The sequence below is a fragment of the Nomascus leucogenys genome, chromosome 4 (genome assembly GCF_006542625.1).
Source record: "Nomascus leucogenys isolate Asia chromosome 4, Asia_NLE_v1, whole genome shotgun sequence".
NCBI classification, from domain to species: domain Eukaryota; kingdom Metazoa; phylum Chordata; class Mammalia; order Primates; family Hylobatidae; genus Nomascus; species Nomascus leucogenys.
The window spans coordinates 111,998,737-112,024,643 of record NC_044384.1 but is presented as its reverse complement, the minus strand read 5'-3'; the positions used below and the strand labels follow the sequence as shown (position 1 = coordinate 112,024,643).

Sequence of the window (25,907 nt, the reverse complement as noted above, 5' to 3'; positions counted from 1 at the left end):
TTTTGCAGAGGCCTAGGTTAGCCAGAGAGGCTTCCAGTCCTGGGAGCTGTGTGTTGTTTTGGAGTGTGACGCCTCTGCCTGGTCACAGGTCCTTACCTGGTCCAGACCACATGGTTAACTATGCCTTCTCTGATAGCCTTAACCCAGTTGTCTCTCATTCTCCTTCAACACTCGTTTTTTTTTTTTTTTGAGACGGATTCTCGCTCTGTCGCCCAGGCTGGAGTGCAGTGGCGCAATCTTGACTCACTGCAAGCTCCGCCTCCCAGGTTCATGCCATTCTCCTGCCTCAGCCTCTCTGAGTAGCTGGGACTACAGGCGCCCGCCACCATGCCCGGCTAATTTTTTGTGTTTTTAGTAGAGACGGAGTTTCACCGTGGTCTCGATCTCCTGACCTCGTGATCCGCCCGCCTCGGCCTCCCAAAGTGCTGGGATTACAAGCATGAGCCACCGCGCCCGGCCTCAACACTCGTTTTATAAATCCCTGATTCTAGATCAAGCTCACAACCTGCCTGCATTGGTTTTCCAGCTGTTGAGGATGGTCATGTGTGCATAGAGCTGCTGAGCACAGTTTGGGAAAAGTTTTACAGCCTGGTGGGTTGGTGCCACCACAAATGGATGAACCCCAGCCACTCCCCAGACTGCCCTGGCTCCACCAGCCCCCACACGTTCATCAGAATATGCATCTGTCTTTAAATCCTTCCCCTCAGCCTCAGAGGATGAAGCATTCATTCACTGATGAGGCCAGTCTCCCACCGCTCCTTGTGATCTTCCAACCTCTTATCTCCTTTGGGGTCTTGCTGTACAACTTAGCAACCCCCCTAACCACTTCAGCCTTTGTATCTTGTCTCTTTCTCATTAGCATTTCGACATGTTTTGCTCTCTCATATTGACTGTGTGTTCATGTCTGGCCCTATCCTCTTTTCTCTCTACCTTAGACAAATTTTTAAAAGAATAGTGTAAACTCGTCATCTTTACTTCCTCACATCCCATTTGCTCTTCAATTCATTGTGTTCTAATTTCTTCCCTTAGCGCCCCCTGCCCCTGGAATTCCTCTTGTGCAGATTCCTCCAGAAGTAACAATGCAAGGGCAAGAAGTTTATTTGGGAGGTGAAGGGGACACTGGAGGAATGTGGGAAGCAAGACAAGGAAGGGAAAGAGCCAATTAAAAAAAAGCATTATCTAACCAATTCTCACTGTGGGTTCCTGGAGCTTAGTCCTGCCGAGGACCTCTGGCGAACAGTGTAGACATGTGCGTCAGTTATCTCACCGGAGGGGTGGAGGAACTGGGATATTTATACACCAGTTCTCGTCAGTCATTAGTCAGCCAACGTTGCTTCAAGGATGGGGGCATTCATTCTTTGACACATCTAGCTTGTTAAGGAGATGGCAAAGTGGGCTGCAGCAGCAAGATAAAAGCCCTCAGGAAAAGAAAGGCAAGCGCTGGCACCTGGAAGTGGGGCTGAGCACAAGAGTGGTAAGGGCAAGGGGTTATGGGCAAGGCACCCGTAGTGTTTGCTCTAATGGTTACCTGTGGCCTTCATGCTGCTTTTCCTAATGAGTGCTGAATCCAGTCTGTTTATCAGTGGTGCTTTCTGTTGGATTTGTTGGGCTGTTCTCTCATTTAGTCTTTAAATTCTCCATTCTCTTGGTTTCTGTGACTCTCTTCTTCCTTTTCTCTGCAGGAACTTTCCTTCTCCATCTTCTTGTGAGTGCTTCCTTTTCTGCCAATTGCTCAACCTTGAGGTCCCCTAGGGTTCCATACTGAGCTCTCTGCTTATATGATTTTGCCTTCTCTTGTGGTTTTAATTATGACGCGCATGCTGATGACTTCTAAACCTTAATTCATCATTGACATTAATGTATGAGCTTATTCACTCAGCAGATCAATTTGATGTTGGAAAACCTAATCTGTCTACACTTGATTTCTTTCCTACAAAGCTTGTTCTTCTTTTTGTTTGCTATCTCAGCAAATAACACAGCTGTCCAACTAATCCCCCAAGTTGGAACCCTAAGCACATTGTAACTTCCAATTTTCCCCTGCATATAAATGCTGGCCAATTTGACTTTCTGATGGGAAGGGGTGCAGGATTGAGATCAAGCTAGAAACAAAGTAGAGGGAATAGAGGTAGTTGATAAAATAAGGCTCCTCCATAGCACATATGGCCTTTGATGGGAACAAGAAAAGCTGTTAGATTGTGCAAAGTAGAGAGAGACCCATTAATAGGCATTAAGATAGAGGCAGGTCATGCCCGAGAATGAGCGAGCTAGAAGTTTGAGAAGGTTAGGGTACACCTGGAATGTTAGAGACCAGGCTTCTAGGCAGTAGTTAGGGCTGACTGAGCTCAGCTCAACAGAGCTGTATATAAATAATTTGTTCTTAAGGAGCTCCTTCTCCAATGAAGGAAACAGACTGCCACCTCTGAAATTATCAGTGGAATCACACAACTCCACATCCACACTCTGCTTCTCTTCCAACTTGTTTGCCAAATGCCCTCACAGCAACTGTTCTTAAACTTTACCATGTGCCTCCAGTGCTCTGACTCCTCCATTTTTATCTCCATCTATCAGACTCCACTTTCCTCGCTTTCCAAATTAGAAATGATATCCCCACATTTTAATGTCTTTCACAAATACCCTAGAATCCCCTGCCTTCTGAATATTTGTCTTACACCCCTGGGAAAACCCCAGCCTTTGATGTACCCAACTAACTGGCTTCACCATGTTTGTTTTTGGACAGCTAAGCATCACTGGAGAAAAGCACACAGCAGGACAATAGTAGCTCGGTATAAGCAGAATTGTGTTTATCCTATCACTAAGCATTTTCCTTTGGGCAGTTATAGTTCAATTGCATGCATTCAGACAAAAAAGGAAGCATGTACCTCAAAAATGTCATGTATGCACATGTAGTTTATATGCTCACACACATACTTCACATGTATCAGGCTTACTGAAGTATAATTTACATGTGGTAAAATTAAACTCTTTTGGCATACATTTCTATGCACATAGTCCTATGACTACTGCCACAAGTAAGATATAGAATATTTTCATTATCCTTCAAAATTTCCTTATATTTCACCTATGCAGTCAACTCCCCAGCCCATAGTAACCACTGACCTATCTTCTGTCCCTATAGTTTTGCCTTTTCTAAGATTCCATATAAGTGGAATTACGTATTATTATAGCCTTTTGAGTCTGACTTCTTTTACTTAACATAGTGCTTTTGAACCATGTTGTTGCATTTTTTTTTTTTTTTTTGAGACGGAGTCTCGCTCTGTTGCCCAGGCTGGAACGCAATGGTGTGATCTCGGCTCACTGCAACCTCTGCCTTCTGGGTTCAAGTGATTCTTCTGCCTCAGCCTCCTGAGTAGCTGCGATTACAGGCATGTGCCACCACGCCTGGCTAATTTTTGTGTTTTTAGTAGAGAAGGGTTTCACTATGTTGGTCAGGCTGGTCTTGAACTCCTGACCTCATGATCTGTCCACCTCGGACTTTCAAAGTGCTGGGATTACAGGTGTAAGCCACCGCGCTGGGCCCCAACATTTTAATCTCTTTCACAAATACCCTAGAATCCCTTGCCTTCTGAATATCTGTCTTATACCCCTGGGGAAACCCCAGCCTTGGATGAACACAACTATATATATAGGCATCCATATACAGTATATATGTATATAGTATATATACATATGCATCCATATAGTCTCTCTCTCTATATGTGTATGTTTATATGTATGTGCATACATGTATATACATACGTGCACATATGTGTGTGAGTGTGTGTGTGTGTGTGTGTGTGTGTATATGGATTCACATACCACAGTTTGCTACTCGCCAGTTGAAAGACGTTTGTTTCCAGTTTTGGTGATTATGAATAAAGCTGTGAACATTATGTGAACATAAGTTTTCCTTTCTATTGGGTAAATAACTGGGACTGGTAATGCTGGGTAATATGGTAGATATTTGTTTAAACTTCTAAGAAACAGCTAAATTATTTTCCAAAGAAGTTGTAACATTTTGCATTCCTACCAGTAACCTGGGCTTATTGTTAACACTTGGTACTGCCAGCTTTAAAAATTTTATTCATTCTGATAGGTACGTAAAGGTATTCATTGTAGTTTTAATTTTGCATTTTCGTAATGACTAGTGAAGTTGAGCATCTTTTAATGAGTATAAAGATAATCCACCAAAGACACTTATTTGGTGAAATCTTTGCTTAAATCTTCTACATATAAAAATCGGATTGTTTTATTATTGTATTTTGAGGGGTTTAAAAATATTCTAGATACAAGACATTTATAAACAATATGTTTTGCAAGCATTTTCTCCAAGTCTGTGACTTGCCTTTTTATTTTATTAACAGTGTTTTGTGAAGAGCCAAAGATTTGACAAAGTGAAATTTATCAAATTTTACTATCACACTGGTCTTTAAAAATAAAAAAATTATTATTTTTTATTTTTGATACCCCAGTTTCTTCACCTTTCTGATGAGATACAGATGAGATACTGATGTACAGGTCTACACTGTTCCCCAGGGACCCCCAGCAGGGTCATGCTTTTTGTGTTGTATTTAAGAAATCTTTTTCTAATTCAAGGTCACAAAGATATTTTCTTGTAGAAATTTTAAATTCTAGGTTTTACTTTTACAGTATTATCCATTTTAAGTTATTTTTTTGTAATGGTGTGAAGTATGAATTGAGGTTCAATTTTTTTGTATATGGTTTGCATATGGCTCAATTTTTTTGTAATTATTTCAACATCATTTGTTGAAAAGTTTCTCCACTGAATTACCTTTGCAATTTGGCCATAAATCAGTTGATCATATATTTATGGGTTTATTTCTAGACTTTCTATTTTTTCTGTTAATTTATATATCTTTCCTTTCACCAAAGCCATACTTTATTACTGTAGCTTAGTAGTAAGTATTGAAATCAGTTAGTGTGAATTCTCCAACATCATTCTTCATTTAAAAAAATTGTTCTGGTAAAAAATTTCCTAGCTTTTTTACTTTTCCATATAAATTTTCATTGTATCAGGTTCTACAATATATTATGGTAGGATTTTGAAAGGAATTGTGTTGAGCTTATAGCTCAATTTGGGGAGAACTATAACAATACTGAGTCTGATAATTCATGAACATGGTATATCTCTCTATTTATTTAGGTCTTTTTTTGTTTTGTAGTTTCTAGTACATAGATCTTGCACATATTTTGTTTGGTTTGTACCTAAGATTTTATGCTTTTTGGTGATATCAAAAATAGCATTCTGTTTCAATTTTGATTTCTAATTGTTCATTGCTAGTATATAAAAATATAAGTGAATTTTGTATGTTGATCATGGATCCTGTGATTTTGCTAAACTTACCTATTCTAGATTTTTTGTGGTAGATTCTAGGGTTTTCTATATTGCAACTTATGTTGTCTTTGAATAGAGACAGTTTGATATTTTTCTTTTCAATCTGTATGCCTATTTTTTGTATATGTTTTGAACTGCTATTTTGTTTAAAACATTTAATTTTTAGAGAAATATTTTAACAAGATTAAATTCTTGCCAAATTGGCTCTCTGGCTTATTGCAAGGGATTACAGCCTGAAGGCCCAAGCCTAATAACACAGGGTGCTTAGGTTGGGTTGTTAGTTTATTCCTGTGCTTTCTTTATATCCTCATTTCAAGATATGGCTCAACTTTCCTCATGGCCTATTGACTGTTGTACTGTATCATCAAAATAGAAAATTGGCACGAGCATTCTTTGGATGTAAAGAATCACAGAGGTCCTAAATACTATTAGAATTACTATGGTGGTAATTGTTCAAAATTGCCTGATGTCATCTTAATGGTTATGAGAGATGGTTACCAAAGCTCTAGGGAATGGATTTACAAGGTGGATTCAATTTCAGTTCACACTGGGGGACAATCTTGGTCTTGGAGGGAGTTAACATCTTGAAGAACAGTCATGTGGTAGTTGTCCATGTGTGGGCCAAAGACTTATGACACTTTCTTCTCGAACCCTACATGGCCCTGAATTATCTGTTTCCTCTATTCAGCTATGTGGGCAGTCTTTATAATTTAACCTTTCAAAGCTGTGCTACAATACGATGACTAGAGAATTTTATATAGGACATGACTTTTCTGTACTAGTGACCTGTTATTTTCCTGTTTTGGGTTTGTCAGGGTGAATGATGTGGGGTATTTTGTAGAAGCAGAGTCTAAAGAGTCATCATTATTGGCAGTGATAAGGGGTCCTGGCATAGCCCTCTGACTTAAGAGCCTTCACACTTCTTGCTGAGCAGATGGAGCTCCTTTCTGTGAGCTCCCTTGATACTTCCACTGCTATAATTTGAACATCTTTGCTGATCAGTTCACTTACGTGTCCATCTTCCTTGCTGGATGGAGTATGCATAAGTCAGGATCAGAGAATCTTACACTCATCCCCCCAGGGCCTCACTCAGGTCCTGGGTGATGTTATTGATGGAATGAGCCCTATAAATACACTTGCAGTCAGTCTGGCACAGTGAGAAGGGCAAGGGCGCTGGCATCGTTCCGACAATTGGAAATTAAGATGGAAAAAAAAGGCATGAATTGAAAAGGTTTGAGTCTGAGCTCTGCTGCCTGTGGATTTCCTGTGTCTGAATTACTTATTCTGTCACATTTTTCCCATCTGTAAAATGAGGATATTATCTATTTCATTAGTTCATCATATTATAGTACTAGGTAAGTCGGTATTATTGGAACAATTATTTAATGGATACATTGTGTCATTTAACCCTACCTACTAGCATATTATCTCCAACTCAATTGCCTTCCCTGGTTGATTGGGAGTTCAGGGGCTGTTACTATATAAACTGGTCACCCCCATTACCATCAATGTGGCTGCTATTGCTAGTAAAGTGCCAATTAGATAATTAAATGCTCATATTACCTAGGATGCCACAGTCGCTGATTGCAGAGATACTTGCTGAGGGTGATGCCTGGGATCTGTGGGCTTCCGTGCTAGTCTCAGCACCTGGGTTTTATATTCAGCAGTATCCATGGGGTGTTCGAAAACATGCAGGCTGCCACATGTCTGAAGGTCATACAGGCAATCCAGAAAGTGTAAAGAGATTCCTTCCTCAAATTTCAAGGGATGTGTTCCAACCTTCCAGGCTACAATTCACTCTACAAGTTTTAATAACATATTTCTGCATTTATTTTTTTCTGGTATCCTCAATCCAGTTTGAAGGGTATCAGCTTTGCTAGCTTGATATATCATTTGGGATTTTAAAAAGGTATTGCTAATATCTGAATATAAATTTTATTTCTAATATTAAAAACTTTCCAAATTACACAAAAGCTGTGATCCTCATAAGTTTTGTCTCTAGAATAAAATTATGTGACATTCCTAATGCATGCATTTTGGTTTTTGTGTATTTGTTTTTTAAACTAAGAACTTTGATGATGTACTGAAACTATTTGACATAGCCTCATTTCAAAGGCAGTCACATAGAGTTCTGCTGTCTAAATAAATTAAAGCTGATATCACACAACGTTTCAGTTGGGTGAGCTTGCAGGCAATGCTTGTCTGGGCCACATACTTATAATGTTTAATGTCTTTATTGGATGTTGTTTATCTCCTTCTTGAACATGATTTGTTCCCCCATCAAAGTGGAAACATGTCAGTATGTTCACAATTTTATAAGTGCATATACTCTATGTGTATATGTATGTACGTTCACATCTTTACGTCTATAAGTAGTAAAATTTTTTTCCAGGAGTGGGTGTACTTTAATTTCCTTTGTGTTTTTCTATGTTTCAAAATTATCTACAATGATTAACCAGAAAAGCAATAATTATACATAAAATAGAACTCTTAAAGAATATCTTTCCTAGGCTCGGGCCAAGAAAAAAATATTATCACATTATTTTTGGCCAGAGACTACCAGAATTAAGAAATTAAAGAGAGGGATTTTGCAGAATAACCTCAAAGGTAATCTCAAAATCCACAATTATATTAACTGAGCACAGAGAAAGAGAGAGACTATACATCACCTACCTATGTCATGTGTTTTTCTTTTTCTCTTTGTAAACCAGATTGAAAAGGAAGATCAGGCCGACCCCAAAGAAGAAGTGACCAAGGAGGAGTTTAAAGTGAATGAACGGCCTCGGCTCCTGGACTCATTGCTTCACAACCCATCTACCCCTGGATGAAATTATCTGGCTTCAAATATTATGCAGGGGCAAACACCTGCTGATGCGGCAACTGCTGATGCTCATGGTCCCCATGGCATGGGGGCCTCAGGGCAGCCTGCCCGGAGGTGAGCAGGGCTATCTCTGTGTGTTGTACTCCAGTTAGGGGGTTCCAGCAGCACCCGTAGGCTCTAGAGCTTAATGCACAGTTCTTTTTGTTTCACCTGCAGTCCTTTCTTCTCCAGGATATGCACAGGCCTCCAGGGTCTTTCATGGCTCAGGGTCAGGTGGCTCAAGTGCCAACCCACATGTTGTCCTCCAAATATTCCCTTCTATCCCTGGCATCCTGTTGCTGAGCTCAACTTTTAATTTTTGACTTTCTCCTTTGTAATTAATTTCTAGCTGGATTTCTCTCTTTCTCTGTGCCATTTGGTTTCCTTAATTAGTTCCCTGCCAGCCCATAGTCAGAGCTATAATTGGCTCTGGGGAAGATCCAAGTCATTTTCTGAGTAAGATATTAGGCTGCCATATGATCCAGAGATGCAAAGAAATCCCTAGAGAATGTAGGAGTTGTCGAAATCCATGTGTCAGATGTAGCCAATGAATTGTGTCAGAAGCAGAGAGAAAAGGCCTGAAAAGCTGCTCTCTCCCACTCCTCAGGCCCTTGTCTCCGACCTTACATGAGGCTTTTTGAACATCTCCTCCTAGCCCAGCTGGGGTGAGAGCAAGTCCTCTAAGGCACTGCCTTTGAGCCTTGCTCAGCCCATCTGAACTATCCCAACTCTAGAATTGACTGCTTTCAAATTGTATGACCTTGGGAATGTTGTCTGGCTTCAACCACAATGCCCTATCCCCAGCTCCTCTCCCAAGTGATCCTGGATACAGGGCTGCTTCCCCCCGACCCTACCCCACCTCGGGACACAGGCTCATGGCCTTATGGCACTTCGCCACCAGAAGTGGTGCTCAGAGTTCCTATTTCCACATCTAACCCCCTAATTCCTGGGAAAGTCTGAGGCCTGGTCCCCGCAGTGCTTTCCCTGGCTGGCCTCTCCACATTTTCATTTGATCGTGGAGTGAGATCAGGAAAAATAGGAGAGGAGCTTTGCCTTGGGGGAGAAGAGAGTTAAGTGTGGAAAGGGGTGACTTATAGGAGGTTAAGCAGTCCAAGATTTCTCTCTGTGTAGGAGGCCATTTCCTGATGTGAGGGGGTTTGAACCCAATTATAATGGGACAGGGTTGGGCACTGACTTCCCATCTCTTCTCTCTGTTTTTCTCCCACTATCTATAGCCCAAAACTCTTGTGGAGCACTTTGATCTTTAGTATGGCCTCTTGGTCAGGGCCATAGGAACTAACCCCGATCCTCACTCCACCAGAATCTACCACATCCCCTACACACAAACACATGCTGCAGGGAGGGAGTTTTCCCCTGGGTCAAGTGGAGGATCTTAGATCACCTTGTGCTCCTGTGGACTGGTGTGTGTGTGTGTGTGTGTGTGTGTGTGTGTGTGTGTGTGTGTGTCAGGAAACAGCTTTCAGAGAATGTCTTTGGGCTCTCATTTTCTCTCCCACACACAAATACTGGGGACTTCTCCAAGTCCCTGAGGAGCCTGACCACTGAGGCTGATCATGAGATGACTGTACGCTGACACACTCCCTTCAGGGGCCTGGCCTTGACTTAGGGCTGTACTATATCCTCAGCAACGGCCTTGCAGGATCGCCTTTTGGACTGCCTTCCCTATTCAGCTCAGAGTTGGGGCGGTGGGAAAAGAGGGGTTGGAGTGAATCCATCTCTATTCAAATTCCAGCTGGGGTTACTCTAGGAGTCTTCCTGGCTTGTTTTGGGCCCAAACTTAGCTACATGGTTTATCGGCTCCCAAAGTTGGGATTGAAGAGCGAAAATATGCAAGCAATGAATCCTTCTGCACACTCCTCCCCAACCTCTCCAGCGCTTTTCTACTTAGGAGGCCATTGGAAGGGAGGAGAGGCCATGACCTAACCCACAGGGGACAAGGTTCATTGTTCTTCCAGACTTGGTTCACTCTGCTTTTGATTCAGAAGCTCTTTCCCTACCCAGCAAGACTACACTTTCTTGCCTTCTTTCTATTCTTTCTTTTTGTGCGTATAAACGGTATGTTGTGATATATTCTCGGTGCTTGTGCCCATCTTGGAACTCTGTTCTTGCTGTTCATTCCACATGTGATACTCTGGTCCAAGATCTTGGCCAGGTGCCTTCTGCTCAGATATCATCTCAGAGGTGCTTCCCTTGAAAACTTGGTGCTGTTTCCGTAGTTACTGTATTTGATCACTCTAAGTTTGGTTGTCTTTATAGCACTTGTCACCCTCTGGAACTATTCTATTCATTTATTTACTTGTTTAATGCTTGGCTCTTTTCCCCTCCTAATGTAAACTCCATGATTGCCAACACCTGTTTACTTGCTACAGTTCCCCCCTCCCCCCACGTTCCTAACACTAGTAAGAACTCAATAAACACTTATTGATGGAATGAATGTTTGTTTGTTGTTTTTTATAGGAATATTTTTTCGAAAGTTCAGATATTTTTAAGAAGTCAAAGGTGTCTATTGTATTTAGCAACAAGGAACTGTTGGTGACCGTATAGGACGGTTGAGGGGGCCAAATCAGGCTCAGGTGAGAGGATCAGGCACGGAGCAGGGGTGCCTTTTCACTGGAAAAGAGGGAAGGAGAAAAGGAGAATGTAGATTCTGGTGGATTTGCAGACTTAGTAGCAGGACCTTGAGGCAGTTTCTGCCTGTGGTTTTGATTTCCTCTGTAAAGTAGGAGATGAGGCAGCCTGTTCACAATGTGGATGATGGTGTTGGGGTCAGAGGCGTGAGGATGGGAGAGAGAGTTATAAAGAAATCATTTCAACTCACATCTTTGAAATGACCTATATAATTCTTTCTCCAGATGAATTTATATTTTTATTTATTTAAAATTCAAGATAACATTTTGCCACTACATTTTTGCCTACAACTTCATATTTAGATCTAAATCCCAGATCTAAACTTGAGGCTCGTATGGTTTCAGGTGGAAGGAATAAGAGTTGGAGAAAGAAATGCAGAGTCTAAATTTCCCAGTGAATAAAGATTCATGAGGAAACTTTGATGAAGGGAAGCAGTAAAAATTCCAACAGATTACAGGGAGATGGACCTGTACTCTGAGATAGTAATTTGCTCCCTGTCCATCTAGGCTGCTGTGCTTACACCAGAAAATGTGGAAACTCAGGGCTGGAAGGGCCCTGGGAGGGCTTCCTGCCTGACTCCATCATACATGTCTCTGTCCAGCTAATAACACCATTACCAGGTACTTAGTATCTCTGCTTGAATAAAATGAAGTGTCCTTAGTGGACAAAGATGATACTGTTGACCCAAGGGTCAGGTGTGCAGTTGTTACTTGGAGAAAATTTGCATACTCACTCTTTCTATTGTAGTAGAGGTATACACTTGCAGGAATGGTTGGGTAAGGGGAGTGATAAAATAACTTCTTATTGAGCATCAACTATGCATTCACCTTACATCACAGGATGCTTTGTGTTTGTAAATGGGAAATGAGAGAGGTTGTCATGACCCCCATGGCCACTGAAACCATGACCTTTACCTTACTACCATGATGCAGCAACCTAGAATTTTCTAAACAGAGATTGGTTTAGAGTACCCTGGGGTACTTGGAGATCCCACTGTATGAGATAAGAGGAAGGTGGAGCCAGCAGGACTTCAGGCCACACCTTCACATCAACAAAAGTAGTGTTTAGTGTCTATGCTGACTTCTGACTTCATACAGATAAAGGATTCCACTGGAACAAAAAGAGTGTGACTACATTTTCACAAATGCAACAAATATTGATAGAATCATTATGTTAGTGGTTTTCTAAATGGTTTACTGAATTAAAGAGTGTACTATTTGACATCATAGGTTTGAGTTTAATTGACTGGTATTTCAGTGACTACTTATTTCCTCTTAGGCAACAGTTTACCTACCATCAAGTTCAGTGCTTTGACTTTGATCAGCTGACTGGGTTTATCCAAAGTACAGGTGAGCAAAAGAACACAGATGAGGAAACAGTCCTGATAATTATTCCTATATTTTTAGTTTTAAGCAAATTTATGTAAAAGTATTATATTTTACATGGCACTAAAATCCATTTCTGTTGCATAAGCTACAATGACATATAAACGACATTGGTAAACATAAAATAAGTTTGAGGAGAGTGGAGAAAACAGGAAGCTACAGCTTAAGTAGTGGCCTTATTTCATAGCAAATCAGTTATCTATCATTATTCGATCATTTGGCTCAAAAAGATCTCTTAATAAAGCTCAGTTCTAAAAAAGTATTAAATCTAATTACCAACATTCATATTGGATTTTGAAGCATATGCACTCTCTTAAGAGTCAATTCACAACTTGAGGCTGGGGATCTGTGGGACCCAGTAGTGGTATCTGGAGAGGCTGGTGGGCTCCTCCCTAGAACCCAAAAGGTGCAAGGATTTTGTAGAGGGAAAGGTAAATAATGCCAAGTTACTGGGGTCTAGAAAGAAAGTTTTCTCTTGGATCAAGAGAGTGTAAGTTTCCTAAGTTCCTTCAGCAGGGATGCTGGTCCTTTAGTTAGGAGGTTTAAAATCACCAGGAAGTAAGGGTGAGGAAGAACATCTGGGTCCATGTTTGAGAAGGTGACTGATGGTGGTGGAAGTCCTTCCTGTGATGAGTTAATGATGTGTATTTCTTTTTTTTTTTTTTTTTGAGACGGAGTCTTGCTCTGTCGCCCAGGCTGGAGTGCAGTGGCGCAATCTCGGCTCACTGCCAGCTCCGCCTCCCGGGTTCACGCCATTCTCCTGCCTCAGCCTCTCCGAGTAGCTGGGACTACAGGCGCCCGCCACCACGCCCGGCTAATTTTTGGTATTTTTAGTAGAGACGGGGTTTCACCGTGGTCTCGATCTCCTGACCTCGTGATCCGCCCGCCTCGGCCTCCCAAAGTGCTGGGATTACAAGCGTGAGCCACCGCGCCCGGCCGATGTGTATTTCTGATAAAGATGGGAAGTTATTTACATCAGCATTAACCAAATCTACCCTTCATGCAGAAAGAAAGAGCTGTTGGGCCATTCTCTATTAATGAAACCATACCAGGGTCAATATTAGAGTGTCTCTGAAATACACTGAAAATACTTCTCTGGCTCAGGTGGTGGCCCATGCTAACTCCAGGCAGTTCTACTTGATTAATGATGCAATGGAGATAATCCTATTGCATCCACCATCAAGGAGAGTTGGGCAGTCTGTCATTCAGAGAAAGTGGGACTCAATAGACATTCTATTTATTAATTCAATCATGTTTACATGCAGATCAAAGGGTAAAGTTTTTCTTTACACTTATATATCCTTCTCTTCCAAGGTGGAAGTCCATTCACAACCAATTCACTGCTAGGCAGACCTCTTTCCTAACAAGAACAGATGGATGGCATAGTGGGGATTAGAACACCTCAGCACTCACAGGGGTATCCTATGGGAGCCAGGCTGGCTTCTAGGACCTCTTATGGATGGAAGTTATTTAGTGGATCTTCCTGGATTAGATTTTATTTCTCTGATCTCTTAAGCACATCCATCTTTGGGTTTGCTACCTGTAATTTTTGTCTTAGGAAGGCAGCATCTCGATTCTTTCCAGGAAGAAATCTTGATGCAGGCAGAAGAAAAAGCCTGGTATCCTGCCCTGTTTTTGTTCTCATGGAGATTCAACAGATTTTTACATAATCTGTTTTTACTATAATTCACCCTGCATTTTTTGAATTCTTTGTGAACATTCCTTTCTCCTGTAGCTGACAGCTTCTGTTCTTTCTCTTGGGGCTTATGAGCTTTCTGAGTCAGATCCTTTAGCAAAGCCTTAGTTTTCTGCTCATGGAGATCATTAAGGATCTCTACTACCAGCTGCCAGATTTTGCATTTATTTTCAACTAGAGCTTTGGCTGGCAGCAGTTAAAAAATCATTTTCCAAGTTTAAAATTTTTTTCTTCCAGCTGATGCCTTGCTGATACTTCATTATTTGGCTTAGACTGTAAATGGCATCTTTTTTTTTTTTTTTTTTTCCAATTCTTGTTAACGTGGATTTTGGCATTGTCTGATGACCCTAACTTTTCATCTTTTTACCATGGTAATCTGCCAGTTGACTCTTTATTTTCAAATCATCTAGTTCATTTCCTTTTCTATGCGTTTTCTCCTCTGACTCAAAGGTCAAGTGCTTTTAGCTGTCTAGTATATTTATTCATAACTACAACTGCATTATTTTCCTAAACTGCAGCTTTTTTCTGAGACTTGAGATCTTATCTGATTTGCTCACTGCCTCAGTAGGTAGGGGGTGGGGCAGGAGCAGTTAGGGGCAGAAAGAGACCACAGCCTTCTATTTACTGCAGCCTCTCCATGCCCCTCCAAACAATCTGTACTGCCACCTCTTTCTCTTCTTCTAACTCCTACTTTCCATCTCTTTCTTCACCTCAATGCATACATCTCTGATCACAATATCTGTTTTTTTTTTTACAACTTAAATTTACAGAAGATCTTGGTTTATAGATTTGTAGCGGAGCTACTTAACAACCTTTCTATATTTTTATTGCTCTGGACTTGATACCCTCTTCACTGCTTTCTCTCTCCAGATCTTGTCCCTGGCTGCTAACTCTGATTTTTCCCAAACCAGCTCTGCTCTGACTTATGCAGTTTCCCACCGTCAAGCCACCAGCAATGACCCCTGATAAGGGTGCTGACCTATAGCCTGGTGCATTCTGTCTCCAAGGGTGGAATTCCTGTTTGAAGGTTATTACTTGTGTGACCTTGGACAAGGGACTGAAGGTCTCTAAGCTTCATTTTACAAGTGAAGACAAATTAATAACAAACACATTAAGCAATTAGCATAAAGCTTGCATGTAGATAGAGCTCATACAGTAAAACAAAAAAAATGTTGCTTATTCACATGTTCGTAGCACTATTCACTATTTGCATTTACTCTTATACTTATTTGGGTACTTGATTATTACTTGTCTCCACCACTAGAATGTAAACCTCATAAGAGCAAGAACCATGGCTTTACACCTTGATGTTGTCCCTCATTTCTCCCCCCAATTATTTGATATGGACAACTGTTGTTTTCTGGAATGTATGGAAACAGTCTTGAAACCATGGCCTTAAATCCCCCTCTGATCTACTTTTTAAGCCACCATGCTATTGATTTGGCAGAGTATGGACTTGGTTTACTTTCTACTCTGCTACAATAAACAGACTTTGCCTAGAAATGTCCCATTTTTGTAATTCATTTAAAAAAGATAATTATAGTGTAAGAAAAGTCGTTATTATTAAAGTAAATATCTCATTCTCTTTCTTAAGATGCACACAGTATCAACTTTTACACAAAAAGTTCCATATACTGTAAGATTTGCAGTAAGTTGCTGACCCCTTTCCTAAAACTTTCAGGTTGGTTTTGCCCTCCAGCTCAACCAGTTATTCAATAATTACATCTGTGATTTAGGCAAAAATATGACTTTCTTCCTAGTGGTGAATAAAGCACTTGAAGGGCTGCAGCCAGAGACTCTGTGCTAGCCTAGGACCAAATGCAAACTAATGCCATCCATTTAGAGCAAAAGAAATGGGCAGAGTCCTTCCTCTGTGACCAGTGAATTTTGGATGCACTGTAGTCTTCTGCCTTCATTATTCAGAGTATCTAGAAGTAGATGACACGATGTCAGATCTTCCACAAGAACCCTTGCCACTATTCCACAGAGTAACTCTCATGATCAAGGTGCCTGGTCCTACTTAAGCTAACAAAAAATTGGCTTTCGCAAAACAATAATCAACTAATCAAAAATCCTTGGATGTTACAAATCATTTTTCCTCTGCCCTGAGCAATGTTTCTATGGGTATTTCTACATAGGCTTATCTACAGTTAATATTTATAAAGTAAGATTTCATTGGAGTATATTCACCTCTCAGTATAATCTGATACATGTCTTGATTTTTTTCTTTTATAATATTGCTCTTTTATTATTCTTGATCATTGACATTACCATATAAACAGTAGAATCAGCTTGTAAATTTCTACCAAAATGCCAGTTGGAATTTTTATCAGAATTGCACTGGATATGGAGATCAATTTATGAAGAACTGACTTTTTAAACATAACAACTCTTCTGATCCATGACAAGGTTTATCTCCCCACTAATTTAGTCCTTTCATAATTTCTTTTTTTATATTTTTAAAAGAAATCATCTGATTTGTAAACATACACTCAATTTCTTGATATTTCTTCTTAACTTATAGCCTAAATCTTGATTATTTTGCTAAATTTTAATGCCTTCCCATGAGAGCAAATTTAGTAAATTAATACACCTTCCAGTTGTTGGCATTTTGAGAGTACTGGCTCAAAGAAAGTGTCAGGAAAATGGGCAAGAACACTGCAATCTTGGAAAGGACATGGAGTTATGTAACAAAAACTGGGCTGAGACATGGTTTTATTTCTCACTAGCTGTATGAGTTTGGGAAAGTCATTTAACCCATCTGTGCCTCAGTTTCTTAATTAATGACTGACTTGCCTTCCCCACAGCACAATTGTACAAACCAAGGGAAATGAAAGTTTTAATTTATCCCTGCAGCATCCTGATGGCTAAGAAAAATATTATAATCTAAAGGTTTAGCACACCTAGATGGAAATATGTTTTCTGAGTGAATATCATAAAGAGGGGGAGGGGCTGGGATTGCCACCCTTCAGACATCTCTCACCCTCTTGGTCAAGGAGGAGTATCTATTTGTGAAGAAAGGAGGGAGGCCAATTGGGGATGCACAGATACAACCACTGGGGGAAAAACTGTGGGTTGAACAGCCGCATATAGAATTGCAGTTTGACAGGTTTTCCTGCCCATTAGCACTTTGAAGATGTCATCCCATTGTCTTCTGACCTCTATAATTGCCACTGAGAGATCTGCTGTCAGTCTGCTTATCCTTCCCTGGTAAGTAAATTGTGTTTTCTCCTTGTTGCTTTTAAGATTTTCTTCTTTGTCTTTGGTGTTCTGAAGTTTCACTATAATGTCACTAAGTACAGATTTATTTTTATTTATTCTGTTCAGGACTCAAGTTTCTTCAATCTGAAGATACATGTCTTTCTCCAGGGACATGTGAAAAAAAAAAGATGTTACACAACCACCAAAGTGGCAAAAATAAAAAAAAAATCAAGTATTGGCAAAGATATGGGGAAAATTCTCATAAGCTACTGATGAGATTTATAAATTATTATAACACCTTTGGGTTGCAATCTGGGGATACTAGCAAAGCAGAAAATTGTATAACCTGTGATCAAGCAATTATAATTTTAGGCACCCATCCTAGAGAAAACTTGAATTCATAGAAAAAGTAGGTACACGTAAATCTGTTCAATGAATCATTGTTTGGCATTGAAAATGGGAGAGAGATACAGAGAAATTACCAAAATGTCCACCAATAGAATGAGTGAATCACCTGTGGTATATTTATAGATAAAAATCTTAAATAGAAGGTAAAACAAATCAGATATACACACATTAGATAGATAAATTTAGAGGACAAAATAAGGAACATAAAAAGCAAACAGTAGATGGCAAATGTAATATAATATACTATGCATAAATTTTAACAACACACAATATTATATTGCATATTGCCCAATAAGCAGAAGCCATAAGGTCTCACACTTTTCTTATAATGCAATAGAATAAAAATGACAACAAAGTAAAAGAGTATCCCCAAAACAAAACTATCCTTTTGGAAAAAAAAAAAGACTTAAAATAATTCCTGGTTTGAAGAAATAACAGAAATTAAAAGCTATATATAAATGGTTAACAATATTAGGTGGACATATTTGTTTGAAGAGATAGGTGAAAGATAGTTGAAAAGCCTGGGGGTATCTTCAAGGTTATATGTCTTAGGAAACAAAAATACTTGCTTGGGTTCAATTTTGGATCTGGGCTTGTTCTTGTGGCTTCTGATGATTTCTGACTTGGGGAAAAATGGGGAAGAGTTGAAATACATCCTTCCACCCAAACCTTCATTTAGTAATAGGTAGGAAAATTAAGAAGAAAACAGAATGTTGCAGAATGTGGAGGGATGTAAAATGGACAGTACTAGGGTAGAGGGAAAGTCAGATTAGAGGAAAGAAAGAGCATCAGCAACAGTCTTGTGCTAGGAGCTGGTGTGGCCAAGCACAGTCAGATGCCCAAAGATCCAACAAGGCCATGGCTCTGTGTCCTTGAGTGGGCACAACCATTCCTAGCCAAGTTTAAGAGGCAAGTAAAAATATGGGGGCAATGTCAGATGAAGTCTTGTTCAGGGTATGGGGCTAGGATGAGAGAGAATGCCACAGAGTAGGGAGGAAGAGTGAAGGATCCAGATGAGATACAGCTCAGAGTGTCATGCCCCCAGGAAAAGGAATCAGGCAAGTACTGTCCCAAGGCAGCTGGAGGGTGAGGGCTGAGTGCCCTGGCTTCCTCACTTGGGGAGACCATGGGTCTCTGTAGAAATTCCAATAAAAAGGCAGGGAAATTTGACTGCATGGAATCTTCAGGTAGAAATGTTTCTCTTGCCTAAATTCAGGTGCTAAATAAACAACAAAATGGTAACCTCTACTATGAAGCATTTCCAACGATGGGATATCTGAGGCCATTACATTCCCGGGAATAACATGGTGAGGTGCAGGATGGTGGTGGTGGTGAAACATATGACAGACCACTGTAAGTGAGAACAAATTACTGGCCCAGCCCAACCCACACCAAATAAGAAATTTAATATCCCTTTGGCCTGTTTTAGATTTTGGCAAAGCCAGGCCCATAGTGCTTGCTGGGCTCTCTCTTCCACATCATCCAGAAGACACACATTTGCTATGGAATGATTGTGGAGGTGAGAGTATAGTGCATATTAATTCATGCAAAAAGTTAGATATTAGCCCAGAAATGTTAATAACAAGAAACTACTGAATCTCTGTTTGTCTGTTGTGGAAATAAAACCTTCTGGGGATGAATCAAAACTATCTGACAATTACTTGAAATGGGTGGATAGCTAAATGTAATGTGCCTTGGATATTATAACTAAAAGGTGCTATAATCCAGTTATATTTTTTATCTTTTAAGGATTGGTTCTGAGGAGCACTACCAGTAAATATTGCAAAAATTACATAAAGCTCCAAAAGCTACTCTGTGTAAACTTCTTGAGTGGGAATTCTCAACCATAATATCTGGAATATGACTGATAATTCTTGATGTTAACTGATTTTATGTTCTGATGTTTTGACTGGTTTTGGGAAAAATTTTGGGAAAAAAGAGTTTTCCTCGTAAATACCCAACAACTGGGTCTCCGGGTAAAAAGGCCTAATTTATAGAGATTGCTAATTTCCATGGTGTAAACATTTCCACAATGCAGATTTCTTTCTTTTTTCTTTCTTTCCTTCTTTCTTTCTTTCTTTCTTTCTTTCTTTCTTTCTTTCTTTCTTTCTTCTTTCTTCTTTCTTTCTTTCTTCTTTCTTTCTTTCTTTCTCCTTTCTTTCTTTCTTTCTTTCTCCTTTCTTTCTTTCTTTCTCCTTTCTTTCTTCCTTCCTTTCTTTCTTTCTTTCTTTCTTTCTTTCTTTCTTTCTTTCTTTCTTTCTTTCTCTTTCTTTCTTTGTTTTTTTTTTGAGATGGAGTTTCACTCTTGTTACCCAGACTGGAGTGCAAAGGTGCAACCTTGGCTCACTGCAATCTTCACCTCCCGGGTTCAAGTGATTCTCCTGCCTCAGCCTCCCAAGTAGCTTGGATTACAGGTGTCCACCACCATGCCTGGCTAATTTTGTATTTTTAGTAGAGATAGGGTTTCACCATTTTGGCCAGGCTGGTCTCGAACTCTGGACCTCAGATGATCCACCCGCCTCAGCCTCCTAAAGTGCTGGAGATTACAGGCATGAGCTACCACGCCCGGGCCACAATGCAGATTTCAAACTATGAACATGATTCTCTGGAGTTTACCATTTGTCTTTTAATTGGTAAATTTGATGCAGAATTGGGAAGAGAAGCACACAATTAACTCTCGTCAACTGGCACAGGCTGATGCCAGTGCGCCACTGTATATATCCATGGCCCTCTGTGAAGCTAGAGTTTACTACTAAAATTTGTGCTCCATAAATATACAAAGGCACTAGTAAGAGAAAAAATATAAAGGGAATATAAACTAAATTCAAATTGGGGAGCTCAAATGGAGAAAATTGACTGAAAATATTTTTGAAACTTTGAAAAGTAGTATTTGTCTAGATTCACCTTTTATTATATTTTCCTTTTTTTTTTTTTGAGACGGAGTTTTGCTCTTGTTGCCCAGGCTGGAGTGCAATGGTGCGTGATCTCAGCTCACTGCAACCTCGGCTCACTTGTAACCTTCACCTTCCGTGTTCAAGTGATTCTCCTGCCTCAGCCTCCTGAGTAGCTGGGATTACAGGCACCCACCACCATGCCCAGCTAATTCTTTGTATTTTTAGTGGAGACGGGGTTTCACCATGTTGGCCAGGCTGGTCTCAAACCCCTGACCTCAGGTGATCCACCCACCTGGGCCTTCCAAAGTGCTGGGATTACAGGCGTGAGCCACCACTCCTAGCCTGTTACTATCTTTTATTAAGCAAACAGGGTATCTATGTATCATACTGAGTGTTCTGAGCTCTTAGTTTCTTTGGTGTTCATCTAGATGGAGGCTGGGGCTTCCTTCCTTTCAGATATTGGTGCTAACTTGATGCTGACCAAAGAATTGATGGGATCTGCACACTGTAAAGCCGGTTTCAGGATGGCTGAGCTGACGGTCAAGAAAGAAGAGAAGATATGAGCCGCCTGCATTTTGGGGTGGTGGCACTGAAATTTAGACTTGTGATTTGGTATGACAATGTATGGCTTTTTGTGATTGTTAACATTAATGAAAACAAGAAAAATTAGTTGCTCAAAGGTTGAAAAATGGATTTATAAACTTTTTATTAGAGTAAGGCAAAAGAACATATTAAAATAGAGGTAAATTAGAAATGTCAATAAGAACCCATGGACATTTTTTATAAGGAGACTTTATCTGTTCTGTCCCTACAGTGATTTATGCTTTTGGATATTTTTGCTGTCATCCTGACAAATTCTAGTTGGAATGTGGAACAAGCTTATTTGTAGACCTAGTGCCTGTGGCTTCTAAAGCAATTTTCTGAAAAGAGAAACCACTGCCCGTTGGAAGAATAGTTGATTCCATACCTCAAGCTAGGGAAAAAAAAATCAGAATTTGTCTGTGAATTCTAGATGTTGAGAGAAAGCAAGCTTTTATTAGGGCATCAGAGAGTCATAAGTCCATAGGATGCAAAAAAGAAGATGAAATAAAATTGCCTGAAAAACGCACCTGAATTTCCGACATTGTTTACTGAAAAGGCTGTGTATTGATGAACCCCAATTATGTGAGGTCTACATTTAAGACTTTATAATCAACAGTTTGAAAATGCAGGGTGTTGTTTCTTTCTATAGGAGGCAAAACAGTCAGAAGGGAGTGTCACAGGACATTATCACAATATCAGAGTTCTCCATGAAATGTGGTTTATTTGCTAGAAAATAATGCAAGCCTATTGGAGAGAATCAGGGCTTCTAGTGATGCTAGGGATGACCTTAAGCATTATTTGTAAATCACACCTTTTCCTTAGTCTTTCAGCAGCAGCTGCACAGAGTAGGCCTGCTTCTTCCCATGAAAGCCACACTGAGTTTTATCAACTAGTAGTGTGTGGGCACTATTGCAAGTTATGTTGTGTTGTTTATGGCCATTTATCCAACAGTGCTTTCCTCTGTGCAGGGCTCTGCAGCCTCATTCTATGTTATTTTTATTACCACGTGTCTGTGCGCCTCAGGTGGCAAAGCAGAATCAGCTTCTCTACCCTCAGCAGGGCTCACTATGACTCACTGTAAGGGAAGAAAATCTTACAGATGTCAGAAAATGTTAGGTAAGTGGACAGTGATAAACACAAAACATCAAGTGGTCAATATCAAAGAGAAAAACAGTATGTTGGTAAAGGAGAAGTATCAAAGCTAGTTAAAAAAGTAATAGGAGAAATATAAAGTAAAGGGACAATACTCCACAAAAATTTAGATTGTAACTGAGCTTCTTCTCCTAAAGAGATTTAAAAATAAAGTATAGGAAATACGTGAAGAAACAAAGTAAAATGCCGAGGTGGAAGTTTGACCATGAATATCTAAGGAAAAACAAACTTGCACTAAAACAACCAAATATGCAAAAATCAAGTGGAAAAACAGGTCAAAATAATGCCAGTTGATGTCTGTAAGAACTAAATGTATAATAAAATAAGCGAAGAAAATGGCCAGTTTAACACCAATTGGTGCCCATAATAACATGTTTATTTGCAAAGTCTGTATTTTACACACACACTATGGTTTATACAAAATTTGAAGGCAACCAACTAACAACAGGTCTGTCATCAACACAGGTTAGCACAGCACTGAACATGTGCAACTAGGAGGTCAAATCACTTTCCCCGAAGGAGGTGGCAGGAGGAGCCTGGTGTTAGCAAGAAGTGAGCAGCACTGTGGGATGGTCCAGAGGACAGCGTGATGGAGGTGGGAACTGGGTGAGATCAAGCCAGGAACCCAGGAAGCTGGGCTTTGGTGTTGTATGCATGCAAATCCTGAATGGGTGTGTGAGAGATCAGAGCCCTGCCATGGTCAGTGTTGCCTCGCTGAGTCACTTCCCTCTTCTCTCCCATGTCACTGTGACAACACACCCTGGGGCTTATGAGCTAAAATGGGTTCGCAGCAATCAAGACAGCTTCCTTCTCCAAACAAACTGCTCTCCTTGCTCATAATATCTATGAAGAAAAGATGAGACCCTTGGAGAGAGGGTGAAAAGGGAGGCTGTCAGCATAGGAGCATCTGTCCTTTACTAGCTCTTTAAATAACTGCAGGTAGCTTGTGGGGATTTGGGACATTCTGCTCTGGACACCATTGAAAACCTATTGCCTGGATGTATGTAAAAAATCCTGGATGTATGTAAAAAAATCCAGAAGGTTCTATCTTTAGATCTTCAGTAAACAGGAGTGACAGGGGCCTGGATGAGACAAGAGACTTGTCTTGCCTTTGCAGACAGTGAATGTCAGCTTGAGGAGAAGAAAAGGGGGACTTCAATGATAATTACTGGGGTGGGTTGGTTTGTTGGCCTCGTTGTGAATGCCTGAAAACAACTTAGGGGTATTTTGAGGAGTACAAATTCCTCTCTTCACAGGTTGGGGACTTGAAGTCAATTTCTATAGTCACAGGCAGGTGAGTTCATAGTCAAACTCATGTTCCATATACAATTCACTCATTCCTGCCACTCACTCTTCTATCTCCCTGGTTTGCTTCCTTACTCAGATGTCAAGGATTTCTATCATGTAGCTTTTTGATGCTGCTTTACTTCTTCCTGTCTCTTGCTATCACTATCTGAACCTTATGGCACCCATAAGGTTCCTGGGGACATAAGGTGTCTCTGGGGACAAGGTGATAATGCTGAGGAAATGGGAGACAAGAACTCAGGGGAGCAGTCCCTAAAGCACAACAGTTCTGACAGTGGCCCAACTGGATGGAGCATACACTTGTTCACAGACTCCTAAAGGTGCTTGACTGCACCAGAACACACTCACCAAGCAATGGACATTGTTAAGTGTTCAGGCACAACCACCAATGCTTCCAATTGTTGTTGTAGAAAAAACTGAATTGTTCTCATCCAGTCACTTACCCATCATCACAGATCCTTAAATACCATTTTCCCACTTCCATTGACATGTGTTAAAGATTTACTTTGTTATGCCCTGTTAGGTATTTTATAAGATAACATGCTATCGTATTTACCTATAATGCAATAGTAGCTTACAGATGAGAAAAAAATAAGGTTTAGAGACCTACCTAAAAGTGACATAGCTGATATTCAGAGCACTTGAGATTCTGATACCTATGCAAACTCTACTTCTCATCCCTCATTTCCTAGTAAATCTCGAATTGAAACTGCCTGGTGTTCCCCTGCAGGGCTGGCAGGTCTTGAGGCGCCCTCCTTAACGGATGAGTGGCTCCTGCTGTTGCTGCCCTCTCCCCTGTGTGAGTGGCCAGGATGCTTCTATGTGTTGTCTGGCCAGTGCTGGCCACTTGCTGAGCCACAGAGGCTTGCAGGGAAAGTGGCATAATGCAGCTACTCCACACTTGGACCCTTCAAATCCAGGCAGAACAAGACCAAATGTCATAGGCCACAGCTTCAGATGGAATCTCTGAATTGAGCAAAACGCTGGTTCTCAACCTTTTCTGGTCAGGTTCCAGTTTGTGCTGGATCCTGATTCCCCCCAGATTTACTCCATCATCCTTCTCATTCAGCTTAATAAGATGCGGTCACCATTTACTGAGTGTTTATACTATGTGCCAGACACTGAAGCCCTTCAGATGTTTAATTTTTACAAGAACATTTTGAGATATATGGCTTTATTATCCAAATTTTGTAGAAGAAATAAATCAGCTCCAAGCCATTAATAAGTGGCCCAAGATTTCAAAATTGGTATGAAATGTGGCAGGGATTTGAACCAGTAGCCCAAGTCACTGGCTTTCTTGACTTGCGTATTGACCTGCCATCCCCTGGGGTTCTTGATTTTGCCACCTTGTCTGACTCCAGACATTGACCACACCTCTTCTTCCTTGTTTCAACTTAATGACTCACAGGCAATGTGGGTTCCTCAATTTCCAGCTACAGTTTTGTGTTTTTTGAACTGATGATATCATTCAGCCAGACATTTCCTGACTTGGAAGTTTCCTGATCCCATTGGCAACACCACACAAATGTTCTGGGCTTAATCCTTTGGAAAATAAATGGACTCCTTGTTCCTGCTGAGACCTACTCCTATGTTGAAAACCAGGGCTAACTAATTTCTAAAGCCAGGCAGGGCCTAAATTGCTATTTTTTGGGTCAGTGTCTATCTATACTATTTCCTACCTGTTAAAAGACCTGTAGAAATCCAACTATATAAAATATAGGTTTATTGTTCTTTGTGTCAATGGCATGTATTATTTTGGCTATTCTAGAAAAGAAATTACAATTCCAGTGTAAACATGTTTGTGTGAATCAGTAACCTTCTCTTTCTTTTGTATGTCATAAGAAAGCAACAAATGAGTTGTTAAATGCTAAAATTAAACACCATTTTAGCAAAATTAGAGACAGATAAGATCTAAGTTTCCAAAAATTAGGGCTGCCAGAAACAATTAAAATAAGCTCAGGAGCTGCTTGGGTGAAGTGAATGGACTTCATTCACTTCATTCAACAGATGGACTGTTGGCAGTGGATTTCAGAAATATACTTTCTGTAGAAAAAGAAACACTCTGGTGTCCTCCAGCAGGGCCAGCAGGTCTTAAGGTGCCCTCAGGAGCTGAAGGATCTGGGAAGACAGTGGAGATTGAGTTGAAACTATGAGGGGGTGGGAGAGAGAAAGCAATGAAAATGCATGGTGAACAGCAAGCAATGACAAACCTCAGAAAACACCAAAATGAACATACAAAAAAACTTAAAATAACAAAGATATCCATCACCTGCAAACAGATAGTTGGGAAAATCCAACTAATTCAATGCCGAGAAAAATGAAAGGTAGCTGACCAAGCATCAGTGGAAAGGTATAATTTAAAAGGTCAGCAAAACCTATCAGATGAAGAATACCAGAAAATCTTTGTATCCCAATACTTTGC

General features: G+C 40.3%; 1 protein-coding gene across 8 annotated transcripts in view; it reads left to right on the top strand.

Annotated features, from left to right (window-relative positions):
- The window catches only part of MOBP (myelin associated oligodendrocyte basic protein), a 61,383-nt gene extending 36,157 nt beyond the window's left edge, over positions 1-25,226 (top strand). For 2 of the 8 annotated variants that reach the window (XR_004029780.1, XR_004029785.1), the window contains 4 exons: positions 8,065-8,288; positions 17,070-17,153; positions 17,271-19,071; positions 20,875-25,226. Coding sequence is in view for 1 of the 8 variants with exons in the window: in XM_030812085.1 (XP_030667945.1) it covers positions 8,065-8,104 (40 nt within the window). In the remaining 7 variants the exon portion in view is untranslated. Of the gene's footprint in view, positions 1-8,064; positions 10,665-12,140; positions 12,212-17,069; positions 17,154-17,270; positions 19,072-20,874 lie in introns of those variants that run through there. The other 6 variants (XM_030812085.1, XM_030812084.1, XR_004029782.1 and 3 more) reach the window with 5 other exon arrangements.
- Positions 25,227-25,907: the final 681 nt, after the last annotated feature.